The sequence below is a fragment of the Abramis brama genome (genome assembly GCF_963993115.1).
Source record: "Abramis brama genome assembly, chromosome: 14".
NCBI lineage: Eukaryota > Metazoa > Chordata > Actinopteri > Cypriniformes > Leuciscidae > Abramis > Abramis brama.
The window spans coordinates 9,544,315-9,557,781 of record NC_139976.1 but is presented as its reverse complement, the minus strand read 5'-3'; the positions used below and the strand labels follow the sequence as shown (position 1 = coordinate 9,557,781).

The 13,467-nt window shown below is 38.4% G+C and overlaps 1 protein-coding gene across 4 annotated transcripts in view; it reads right to left on the bottom strand.

Moving 5' to 3' along the window:
- Nucleotides 1-12,482, bottom strand: part of bahcc1b (BAH domain and coiled-coil containing 1b) — a 98,988-nt gene extending 86,506 nt beyond the window's left edge. For 3 of the 4 annotated variants that reach the window (XM_084134484.1, XM_084134486.1, XM_084134487.1), the window contains exons 1-2: nt 5,799-6,010; nt 3,425-3,757 (exon numbers count right to left, since the gene is read on the bottom strand). In XM_084134484.1, the coding sequence (XP_083990610.1) occupies nt 3,425-3,596 (172 nt within the window). In that variant the 5' untranslated portion in view covers nt 3,597-3,757; nt 5,799-6,010. Of the gene's footprint in view, nt 1-3,424; nt 3,758-5,798; nt 6,011-12,116 lie in introns of those variants that run through there. The other variant, XM_084134485.1, reaches the window with a different exon arrangement.
- Between the last annotated feature and the right edge of the window lie 985 nt (nt 12,483-13,467).

Here is a 13,467-nt window from a genome sequence, read left to right as displayed (position 1 = left end):
AGCTCTGCTGAATCACACACACACATAGAGAGTGCCGTACACTCGCTCACAGCACTCAGCTGGCAGGCATAGTGAGTGGCGATGGAACACGCCAGGCTCTGTGCTACCAAGCAGAGGTAATTGGGCCAGATTACCAACCAGGTGGAAACATTCAGCCACTCTTTTTCCTCGTCTCCCTCTCTCTCTTTTAGTCACTTTCACTCGTCCCCCCTTTTGGAGAAGCGGAAGAAACGCATGCCATTACGGAAGTTCAGGATGAAGATGGAATCAAACTAAACGTTCAATCCAAATCAGAAATCAAGTTAGGGATATTCCCGTAATGACCTAATTCATTTAGCGTTTAGGCCCAAACTGATCCATTAGCTATAAATCAGAGATGATGCAGAGACAGACAGGTAAAAGTGAGAGAGAAAGAAAAAGAGATACTAACTAGATCCTAGGGAACGCAACTAATTTAAACTACAAGCCCTATCAAAGGCGAATGGCCCGGGGGCAGCAGTACCTCTGTGCGGAACAGGGCTGCACCGCGGAGGAACGAGTGGACGGGGAGGGTGAGACAGGTTAGGATCAACAGCAGCGCAGACAGCATTGTTAAATCAGGACTCAGGGCACACAGAAGCGAGAGAGGAAGAAGGGATATGAAAGAAGGCCAACCGAGGTTTGACAGGGCAGACCACTGCTTTTGCAGAAACATGACTGCTACAGCACAAAGCTACAAAATAACTCTCTGTAACACCGAGGGTGAGGGCGAACAACCACGTGGATGACCGTAACAGACAGACAGGGTGCCACCTAATTGAACTGCGGGTTGGTGTTTGTTCCATCTGAGAATAATTAAATTATCCTCTCTCTTAATCCATCTACCAATCTATCAGTATTTGTCTGAATTGAACAGTTCGAAAATTGAAGCTCTGGCTAAAAGAGTATGCATTTCTTACTTAATTTCACAAACATTGAGGGACTTTTACACATTCCTCCCATGCTGCATGTCTACACTCAATGGATTTCACTTTCTATGTGAGTGTCTGAAATAATCTAAATTCCCTGATCTAAAAATAATTGATAAATGATGAAGAAAATTTAATAATACATACAAAAGGGAGGAAAATATGCTTTTTATATATATATATATATATATATATATATATATATATTAATTAGTTACATTCCATTCAAACAAAAAGGGCAAGATCTAAAACCTTATAATGAATAACTTTTGGAATGTATATTAGTTACATTCCATTCAAACAAAAAGGACAAGATCTAAAACTTAATAATAAATAACTTTTGTCCCAGTATATGATGTAAAATAATACACATATCATCTTATACTACAATATACTATCTATTCTGTATGAGCAGAAAAGACACCTGTGTTGATTAAAAAAGCCACAGCGGAAGAACAAGAATTTGATACGAGCGCACACACATACTCATACACACAGACACACATAGCCTACACAAGTAAATGATGCACCTGTATGGCATGAGCTGGCGTCCGCCTTGAGGCAGACGTTAAAGACATCTGCTGAGGATATGGAGGAAAGCAAAGAAAGAGAGAGAGAGAGGTGGGGGGAAAAAAGAAGAAAAGGAGATCCTACTGTACACATTATCCGCGCGCACTGCCAGAGCAGCATTTGATGTGCACGCGAGACCTGAGCAGCACAACAAAATCCATCAATCTACCGGGGGTTCGGCTTTTAAAATGCATTCAGCTCGACGACAGTCGTCGAAGAAAGAGACAATGAACCGATTCAATACATTAGAGATGAAAAATAACGACAGGCTACATTTTCTCGAAAGCAGCTATCGTAAAAGAGGCTGTATTTTTTATAGAGTTTGCCTTGTGGACTTTCGTTGTTTGTCTCTGTGTGAGGTATTAGGACGAAGTTATTTGTGTAAGGAACAAATAAAAATGACTTTTAAGAAGGCAGTGCGAGGGTATGCAGCGGGAGGCCGGAGAGAAAGACAGCCGCTAAAGACCCCGTCAGTACCCGCGCGCATTCACCGTGGGCCGGGGACCATCAGGGTCAGCGCGCGCTGTGATAGATCTCGCTTCTGAAATTTAATTCTACAGCACAGAGAACGTTATGAGTCCATTTCGAATTCGACTGAAAATACGTCACACCGAGAATTCGACTGAACATATTTAATTTGAGTCTAAAGAAAAGCAAACCCCAAATCGAAATACACTTTAAATTAAGTCAATTTTAAATGCTGAACTTAATAACACACCCAATTACATGCGAAAAATATATAATCTGATACAACAACAAAAAATACAATTTAAGCGATATAAAACTAAACAAAAATATATATTGGCTTATATTTAAGCACACTAAAACAACACCAACGGGAATTTATTTATTTCATTAATTGTCTAGAACTATTAAACTGCTGAGCACATTCTTAAAAAAAACAACACGTCAGTCAAAACGGAGTCTATCTCAACAATATGAAAAGTTAGGCCTATATAGCCTATAAAATGATAAATTGTGGAATTATGTAGGCTACATATGATTTTCTCAGTGATTACTAACAAAAGAAGCATTCACAGACTGACGCATTCATATATAGCATACGAACTTATTTCTCATTAATAATCAAAATGCAAAGTGTACCTCTATCCCAAAGGTACACTGAATGCTGGAGACACTTGTTAAATCTAATGCATGTACTGTCAACTCATTCGCACCCCGTCACATCACCGCTCAATATAGAAACCGGATTTTCTGGTATTACAGACGCCTAGCACACACACATACGCATACACACAGAGCTACTGACCCTAATCTGGGAGACTTCTCGAACCACAGCGCAGACACACTCACACACACCAAAGCTTGTGTTATTAACTTAAAGCAGCAAGCCACTCAAAGATGCACCCTAATAATTAACATAAAATCGTGGGGCTTTACTAGAATAGATATGACCAAACAACTTGTTTTGTCAAAAGAAAACTAGATGTCTGAACGAGCGCGAAACAAAGAGGGCAATCTAGCTATAAAGTCACAGTTCGTTATTGACAAAACACTGAATTAATTAAATCATAAAAAAAAATAATTAACAAATATAAATTCCATTTGACTATATAGCTAGTAAAGTTCTCAGTTAAGGTTGAAGGTAATTTTCTTGTCCGCTTTCTTATGATACGAACTGCTATCAACTAGAAACGACCAGCCTTTTCGCAGCTCATGACAGACATTATGCAAGTAAACTGTTCAATAAAACGCTTTAATTCTGTCAGACGTGACTTACACTGAGTCCGTAGCAATTGCTTATTTCCAAAAAGACCTTAATTTCCCAATAAAAAGTAAGTAGGCTACAAGTCAACGCGCTTTTCTGAAGTTAAGCAATTTAATTCTGCTAAAAATATATGTTTTAAAAGCATTCACTTATCAACAGGGGAAACACAAGCACTTACCTGAATGTGGAGGCATCGCTATATGTGAGGTGTAATATTTCCCAGGCTGGAAGTGACCGGGATGCTGCACTGTCGTGTGCCCGGCATGAGTGATCCTCGAGGCGGCTCTGTGAACCAGCGCGCCTCGCTCTGCCAAAAGGTGCGGCGGAGGAGCGAAATCCCGGCCTTCCATCCCGATAAAAAACGTTAAATCCGAAATCCAGAGCGGGAAACCACGAGAACCGAACCAAACGCCGCCCAGATGTTATAATTCCGTTAAGAGTTTCGGTTAGGTCTTGCATTCAGCACAGTTTTGGCTCTGACGGCCAAAAAAGTATGTCCCAGTCATGTTTTCTGCAACACAAAAATCATAAAATGTAGTTTCAATTACAAACCAGTTACACGAATGAGTGATGCAAATCCACAAGATCGTATCATGTTAGTATCCTTCAGAAGTGTAATGGTAATCCTTCATTGGAAACACCAGGAGTGTACGTCCATTGCTGCGACTGCTGCCTAAACTACACATTCTCCGCTCGTCTCTCTCATCTCACCACAATTGAGCGAGCTTGCAGCACACCTCCACTTTTACATAGAAGACTCACTGCAGGCTATATACCATTCAGAGAGATGCCAAGATCAAAACATTTTTACAGTATTCTTACGCATATGGAAAACTAAGGACGTCTAAAGCAAAAAATATATATAAAATGGACAAAGCTAAACCAGTCGTTCTGTCTTTCACGAGACAAGATGAAAAAAAAATTAAGAAAATCTATAATCGCTGACGTTTGGTATGACTGCTTCCATTGCAAACGGTTAATTATTTAATGCATCAAACTATAAATGTAATTTCTTTGTCAATTTTTCTCAGTCATTCCATTAAATTAAACTGCTTTGTTCGTCTGAACCAGGCTTTCTGTAACCTTTGTATATGGGGTAACAGCACATGGATGATGGCGTCTATATTTCACCTCTGGCCTCTAGTCCTTTAGTTTCCTAAATCACGGGTAAAAGCAACATTTTGCGCTGTTGCAGATGGAGTCTTGTCATGGCAAAATGGTGCATTGAGAGGATTGTCATGGGGTGTGTTACTAATGCGCGAGATTTGTTTCAAAACATCCTCATAACATGCTTGCATAAAGTACTTTTGCCAGATATTGAACATTGAAAGGCAATAATTAGAAAGTCTGCTCAACAGAATTACAAAAGCTCGCGCGAATGGTGCTCTCCTTATCTCACTTAGCTCGCATCTTCAGATATTTGACGCTCAGAACGTTGAACGTCTGTTGGATGTTTCAGCGTTTTGCTGAATGAGGCCTTAAAACGTTGGAAGTTCCCAGTTTTGAGTGTGAGGATGGTTGCAGTGCCATACTGCTGTAGCAATACTACTTTCATTAAAAACACAAAAAAATGAAAAGAGAGAAGTTGAGTGAGTGAATTGATGTGCACAACATTAGGCATCAATTTAAGAGAATTTTCCTTAAATAATGAGCATTCACTAAATAACCTAAAGAATGAGGCACAGAATTAAATGTAGTGCACCATTTTTGCGCTGACAAAGGACATTTTTAGCAAACATGTATCATTTCTGCAACATCATGAAAAGAAATTGGGCAGCAATTTTAAACCATGAAGTATTTGAACGCAGAAACCTCCCACTATTAAGTAAAGCCGAACTTTTAACGTTCATTGGGATCTGAGATCTATTAGACTTGGCTCGGAGGACGGATGGGAGGTGAGGAGGAGCACATGAAAGAACAGGTTTCCTAAAGAAGGTTTTGAGTGTTAGGAAATGCCATTTTAAACTCGAATAAAATCCAAACAATTTTATGAATCATGGTATTTCAATATAAAACGTCTATAGAATAAAAGCACGTGAAAATTAAAATTTAGTTAACAGGCCAATGGTCAGTTTGCATTTAATAAACAACTGTCCATTATTCAAGTGTAGCCTACAAAGGTAAAAGCGCGTATGTTCTTCTGCCATCACGTCCATTGCATAGCAGTCTACAAATGGAAGTCGAATTTAGTCTTTTGTTAAGATTGTGTATAATTATTCACACTTGTATTTTTTGCATTATTAGTCGATAAGACATTAATGTCTTCCCTCTAAATAAAATTCCTTCTTTATTCAAACAGAAATTCAGTCTTGCACTAATCTTCTATTATTATAATGATAATGATTATTATTATCACCATCATCATTGCTCAAACAAAGCAACAGAGTCGGATGAAAATAAAGGGATATTTTTCTTTCACCCCCCTGCAACACAAACTCGGTAATTTTGTATAACGCCAGATGTTCTTTAAAAAAACAAAAAGTAAGAGCAGCTCTTGAAGGCAAATGTTTATTATTGCACGCATATAAATACAATATAAACGAATTACTTACTGGTAAGTTATTCCTTGCAAAACAATAAATGGATTTAAAAAAACATAATACAAAAAATACGCAAAAGAGAGCAGAAGCAGAATAAAAACATTTGGAAATGGTTACATCCTAGAGTCTGCTGAATGCAGTGCGTGTGCAGTGCAGAAGTTCGGAGATGCACCGTAGTAGTAAGAGCTTCTGCTGAATCGAGCCCCGTACAAGCAGTCAGAGGCTCTTTCCTGAATCTGCTAGTGCCACTCAAGGAGAAGAGGGGGAGGTGACTGTGGGAGCAGTCGCGCCCATTGGTCTAATACCTACATGTCAATAAGCTCGTGCAGCGCGCCCCAGGATAAACAGTGGCTCCGATTGGATGGCGCTCTGAGCCAATGGCGTGTCAGCTGGATCAACTAAACAAAACGGCGGGCGCTTTATTTGAGCTTTCCTGTCTCGCGACTAGTTCGGTGTGAGGCACGACCACATGGTTGCTTATGCAGCCTACAGTGCCATTATTTAAATGACTTCAAACTACACAAGAAACGCAATTCACAACATTTGAGTTTTTAACAAGCGGAACAGTAAGCCTTGCAAACATTACAAATTATTAGTTGCCATTATATAGCCTATTGATTATTTTAAATTATATCCGGTGTGTCTCATTGAGTAGCCTAGCCTATAATACAAACTAACTGAACAATGATAAAATGAGAAATTTAACATCAGCCAAACGTAAATAAACTCTCTTTCTTTTTTTAACCAATTTGTGAAAGTACAGTAGGCTATCATTCAATGTAAAGCATGTCACTGCACGCTAGGTTTAAGGAGTTAAGAAACAAATTTAACCCAGATCACATCAAGATGGGAAATCACTTAAAGCCCAAACTACGGTGCGATGGCAAACAAAGAGTTAAAATCCTGGGCCTCGTCCTTAAAATTGTTTGATTGGTTGGCGTGTTGCCAGAGCGCTGTCAATCATAGAATGTAAACAAGGCTCTGATTGGCTGCTGTCCAGTCCGCACTGGGCTGCCTGAAAAAAGCAATTACTGGCCTTGCGGTTTCAAGGCGTCCCAGAGCTGGATGATGAAAGGAGATAAGGAGGGGCGGTTTCAAGGCCTCCCCTAGGCGAACCTCGTTGGCCCCAAAGCTAAAGGAGAGTCAAGAGTGACTTAATCAAAGGGAATGCGTTAAAAAGGGGGAAATTACATGTTGTATTAAATTTAAAGTATAGATTCTCGGATTAATATCGCTTAATTCAACAGCAACATGACAATTCTAATACATGGAATCTAAAAGACTTAAAACACGAGAAGGCTGAAATGAAGGCAAAAGCGACCAAAACGAGCGTGCGTAGCTAACTGAGGATTTTTTACGATGAAATTTAAACAAAAAACTTCACATTGACTGCGACTTATAACTTTGAGTGGATATTTCATAACAGTAGGCTAAGTATACCGTAAAATATAAACTAACAATTAAACGCTAAAACGAACTATTGTATGCCGTTCTTTTTTTCTCTCGGTACAAATGCAATTCTGCAAAACCTGGGTGAGTGAACTGGAAAATTATTATTAACAGAAATGATTACATTATTATTGTTGTTTGTATTAACCCACAATGCATTATTATTCATATATAAATATATTTTGCCTGTCAAACGCCTTTTTTCCTTTCAATAAACAAAAAATAATCAATAAATATCTGCACTGTTTTGGCTTTGTTCTTCTATGTTTTTTTTATACTCTGCAATTATTCCTTTCTTCATTACCTCTTTAAATTCAAACCATTAAACTTCATCCAGCAAAACCTTCTGCGTAGCAACATCACATAAACTATAAGGGCAACTTCAGATAAGCCATTAGAAGAACTGTAATTTCATGAAAGTGTAGGCTACTATACGTTTTTTGTTACAATCTTGTATCCATTTGTAATAAATAAATAGGGGGAGGCGTCGACCACCATTAGTTTTATTGGATATAGAATATTACGTTTTTAATATTTGCTCAATATATTTGGGGAAAAAAGCATAGGCATATATAATGATTACCAATATATAGAGAACAGTTATAATGTGCTATATTACAAACCACATATGCTTGGTATTTTATATATTTATAGTTAAAATTAGTTAAAATTTTAGATAAAAAAAAAAAAGGGCTGATCATTGAGGCCATCTAAACAAAAGAGAGAAAGAGAGAGACAATAGACTTACTAAAAAAATATAATTACTGGGACTTTTTTAATGAAACGATAAAACATTCCATGATGTGGTGGAATCAATTAATAATCAACAGTTCAATAAATCATTCCATTAATGTATAAATTGTTTATGATCCTGTAGGAGTGGGGCTTGTTGTAAAGGAAAGGAAAAAGACAGAGATAAAGAGAGAGAAATAAGGTCAGTCCTGAAAGAAAAATGCCACGGTGAATGAGATTCAACAGAAATTTTGGCCTCAGAAGTATGAAATCAAGTAACGATCCATAAGCAAAGCTCTTAATATGACAAAGTGCACAGTCATTGTGTTAACCAACTCTACAGTACGTGTTACAGAGTGTGTGCTATGCCCTACCGCCGACCCTTCTATCAAAAAAAAAAAATGCTGGAAAAAACCAATAACATTGGGGCAATAAAGAATTCCGTTCTGCAATACACAAAAAGGTGCAGCGCTTTAAGCAGATATCGGCACTTAATTTATTTAGTGACAAGAAAGACCCTTTTATTGTTGGGTTTTTATTGGCTCCTTTTCGCAACTTGAAAGGTGGGGGTGGGGTGCATTTTTAGTGGAGTGCGGATAACACACACACACACACACACACAAGCAGGCAGCCCATGCAAACACACGTTTACACACAACCAAATGCACTCTCTTTCTCGCATGGAGGCTCGTCTAAATACATATAGCCTACATTTATACCTGAACACAACCTCAGTGTCTGTTTCTTTCTGTCACACACACACTCCACACAATCTCCTCTCCCCACGCGCGTACACACATTCTTACTTTTTTTTTTCTTTCACTCACTCACTCACGCACACACAAACAGACACACACTGTCCATGTGCCAGCGCGAGCTGCCCTACTGTGGGACGCGGGGATAATTAATGCGGAGTGACTGATTGCTCTCGAAACAGACCAGTCCTGCGAACGGCATTGTCCGTGATCAATGAAGCGTCTCTGATTGACACTTTCCCTCCATCTTCCAGCTACATTCAAACTACCGGAACGGGGCGTTTGTCACCAGCGTATAGGCCAAGGGTGCGCAGAGACGCAGTTATTGTCAGGCCTAAGTTGCACACCAGTTTTAGATAGTGCGAGATCCCCATGGTCTGCCTTTGGCAAAAGAATAAGACAGAGGATGCCTGAATACTAGAGCCCATTCTGATTCGAATGTATAAACGATGCTTACATGCGCATACACGTCCATGTAGGTTAGGGGATTTTATGCGAGTCCGTCGGATGAATCATTGTGACAATGCACTCCATAACTGGTGACGAGGATGGAGCATGTTCAGTCAAGACATTCATTTCGCTCACTGGCCGGAGATCTGCTCGTAAAATTGCACGAGAAACACGATTTTAAAATTTTATATGTTAACCTATAGGTATTAATATTGTATCATTTAACTAACGTGAAGTGTACAATTTTACGTTGGTGTTAAATTATACAGGAACATCAAATTATTTTATTCCTTAACAGAACTTGATTGAATATTTGAGAGTGCATGCAGGCGTCTTAAACCTATACAAGCTCTAAATTAGGTTGATTGGTAGCTATTTGGTGACCTCTCCTCTCATTTTGATGATTTAAGTTAGGCTACTGCATTTGATATCCAAGCGAAATATATTTGGAGCTACTTTTGAACATTTGCAACCATCAGAATTGCAAAATTCTTGTGAAATGACTTGGCCTCTGGTAAGTGTCAGGCATCAGGGACGTGCACACACGGCTTGGACAAACGGTTTAGAAGGCCCATTGTATGCAGTATACTGGTGTGTATCAGGACTTGTATTTAAAACGTGGACATTATAAATAACCATTTTTAGGCGTAGGAATATTCAGTTTAAATGTGTGCGTAATTTGGTCCGTTGTCATTGATCGAAGCGTTATTTGTGTCGATGACAAGAACTTTACAAGAACAGTAAGGTCTAATGAAATCAGCGATGCAGAAACATGCACAGTTGATTTTAGCAATCGCATATGAGGGAGTAATATTAGACAGACCTGACACCGAAGTCAAGACTCTACCTGAAACGATGAAGAGACAAGCTAAATCAAATGTAGCTAGAGGTTGGAAACTCAACCCTAACCCTAACAACCTAAGAATATTTTGGGTTTAAGACAGTACAGGCCCAGGGATAATTTTTGAATGATAAAAAACAACTGCCAATAAGGGTGAATACCGACTAGCTGCCCTTTATAAATTCCAGGGTATAGCGTTATCGATAGAAAAAGAGCATCTGTGTCCAATTAAGGGAAGTACTGCTTCACCCCCATAAATGGCACAAACCTACCTCATTACGACCTGTTTTATTGTAAAAGCGAGAAGTCAAACTATAGAGAGGTAAATGAATCTAACAAAATACAAAAAAAAAAAAAAAAACACTTACACACACCCGTAAAAAAAACTCAAGAAACTTTTTGTTATTACCTTACAAATCTCCCTAGGACTTTAGAACAGAAGCACAAAACAACGTAGATGAAGGGTAAGTAAATAGGCTACTTGCCGTTGATATGCACCAATTATTGACTGATCCATTTATAATGAACAAGAAACTGACGACTTACCACCCATAGTGCTTCATTAATGAGACTGTCTTATAAATACCTCAGTTTAAATTCTGTGATAATTCATAAAATGTCTCCTTAAAGCTTATCTCCCAAATTTAACGTGACTAAAGAATATTAATCGGATGAGTGGTCTAATTGCTAGGAAATTAGTGAATAATATTAGCAATACCTATTTCGAGTAATCTTCGTATTGTAGTACAGTTGTTCAAAATACGAGTTACAAAAGTAGCCTATCCACATAAGGGAATGACTGCGAGCTGTTATATTGCTCATTACTGCCATAAATCTAAAACAAAGTAGTGCAACCATAATTAAATAGGCTACCTTATATAAAAATCTTATGAGAGATGTAGTCACACAACGCAGTATAATAGTCTACACTGTTTGCATTAGCGATAATGAGTCTGTATGTAAAGATTCAAATAAATCCTTGAGGGAATGGCTCAGCACATGCTTTTGGATTGTCAGTGGCCCACTCGGTTTTGACACGGGACACTGTGCTGTTTTGATCTGAGTATAGCCCATGTAGCCTAGTATATGCTTTTATCACAGCCTGGTGGTTGTCAGATCTTCATAGTTCCTCTCACAGGTATGTATTCAATGTTTTACACGTTATCAGTCGACGTAATTGTCCCTCCTGAAGGCCCTTGATACATGTTGATTTTTATGGGAACAAAAATGAGTCATTCCGAGTTTAATTTGGTTGTATAAACAAATGTATAGCTAGTATTACATTTCACGAATGGCTCAATCCAAACAGACTGAAATAATATGAAATCATATAAGCTACCATCAATACATGTTTCGTTTAACAGCAATAATGTTTTGACCCTATGACCAAGTAACCTTGGTGAGCAAAGCAATAATGCAAATGACTGAATTCGAATGAATGAATTACTTAAACGACTATAGTAGAGATGTAGTTAAACATTTAGCATGTGAACGGAAACAATAAGTATAAAAGTTAAAATAAATTATATTTAATTTAATATAATTTATATGTATTAAAATTTTAATTTTTGTGTGTGACGTAAACTATTTGAGAGTCCAGCACAAACAATGAAAAAGTCAGAACAATCAAATATCCGGTCAAAAGGCCCTCTCCCATATTACACAGAACGGCGTGTCTTTTGTGGGCTACCCTAATAGTGATAAAAATCTTACGAGATATAACACATTAGTATCTTTCTAAAATCCCCATATCAATTATAGGCTACAAGTAAATATATTGTTTAGGCATTAAAATACTGAATCCAAAGCCAGTTTTAGAAAAAGGCTTGACTTCTCAAAAAATTGATACAAGTTTCTTTTTACTGACCGCCAAATAGTTCTTGATCGAATGGTGTATGTCCGAGATGAAAGTGTATTTTAATGTCAAGAACAGCCTTGTAGTAAATCATTAGCATATTTATTCTGAAAACCCATGTACCTTCTGCATAAAGGACACAAACATTTACGAGTAGCCTAAACATGTATAGCACGATCTTCTCAATACTTCTGCAAAAGTCCTTATGGCTGAAATAAATCACAAACAGATGAGTAGAAAACACCTACCTATAAAAATGGAAGTCCATCCAGACAGAAAATATTTTTTAAATAAGAATTGACTATTGATTTATGCGAAATGGGGAATGCGCCCGTGATCTGGATTCAAATCTTTCATCAAGAAAAAGCCGTCTGAAGTGTCCCTTCCTCGCGCAGAGCTTTCTAACTAATCTTAACAGCCTTTGAAAAAAAATAGAGGCTTTTTAATTTATCATGACTACTTAGTCATAGTCTAGTCCGGTAAAAAACTATTTAAAGCCTAAATGGTATATAAAAGAGTCAAGACACTTGAATGGTTTCTGGTTGTTGAAGATCTATCTGAAGGTACGGAGCAAATCCGTCCGAATAGAGTCAACTGCCTCCTCGAGCCTCTATAATCACAAATTTATGGCTGGATGACGCGTCCTCTTCTCCCACAATGGAGCTCAGTGACATTAAACAGAAAATTGATGGAGAGGCGAACGAAATTTAATCTGCTGTCATATCCAGACCATTGCATTTTTGCCTCATTTAATTAGGGGAGAGGGCACGTGTCTCTTGAGCATACCCCAACTCCTTAACACACCTTGAACTGTTCTACTTTTTTGCATGTTTGCACCGAACGGGACCTTGGAAAAGATTAGGAGGAAAGCGGCCCCTTTCCTCTGCGACTTATAGACCTTGGATACTTAAATCAGATCTTCTCCACCATATTGGGCTTTCCACATGATGTGCAAAAAGAACCAAGCCTACCTTAATCGGACTAAAGTAGCCAGTTTCATGTGGTAACTTCAGGAAATTAAAATACATCGCAGACGATTCGCGAGTCGATCGTGACCACGCGTGCGAAATTAGCTATAAGACATCGTAACAACTGTACAGAATATTGATACTTCAAACCGATTTTAACTGTTGTTTTTCAATGTACATACGCGTTTTGTAAAGGCTGATACAATGCATTCGACAAATCCAATGTGTCCGAGAACAGATGTTATGTAGAGGAGGTTACAAGAAACACCACAAACACACGTTCGCTTCAATATGTTGTTTACTTAAATAACTACAGATTTACCTTGAGGAAACACAGGCAATCCATTACAAAATACATTTGTTGTCCTGAAAGAAAAGCAATGCCCGACTCTTACAAACAAGTTATGTTTTTACATCCAAAACAGGCTATTTGTTGAAAGCGAGGCGTATTTCCCACTCATCCCCGGAGCAAAAATCTGCCCCCACCCCTACCTTTAAGGTCACCGCCCCGGGAATGATGACGTCTGAAAATTAACGCTTTCAGTCCCGTGAGCACTGATCGAGTGAGACGCAAGACTTTTAGCGTTACACAAATATATTGATATAGTGCAACTTGTCATGCACTTACAAG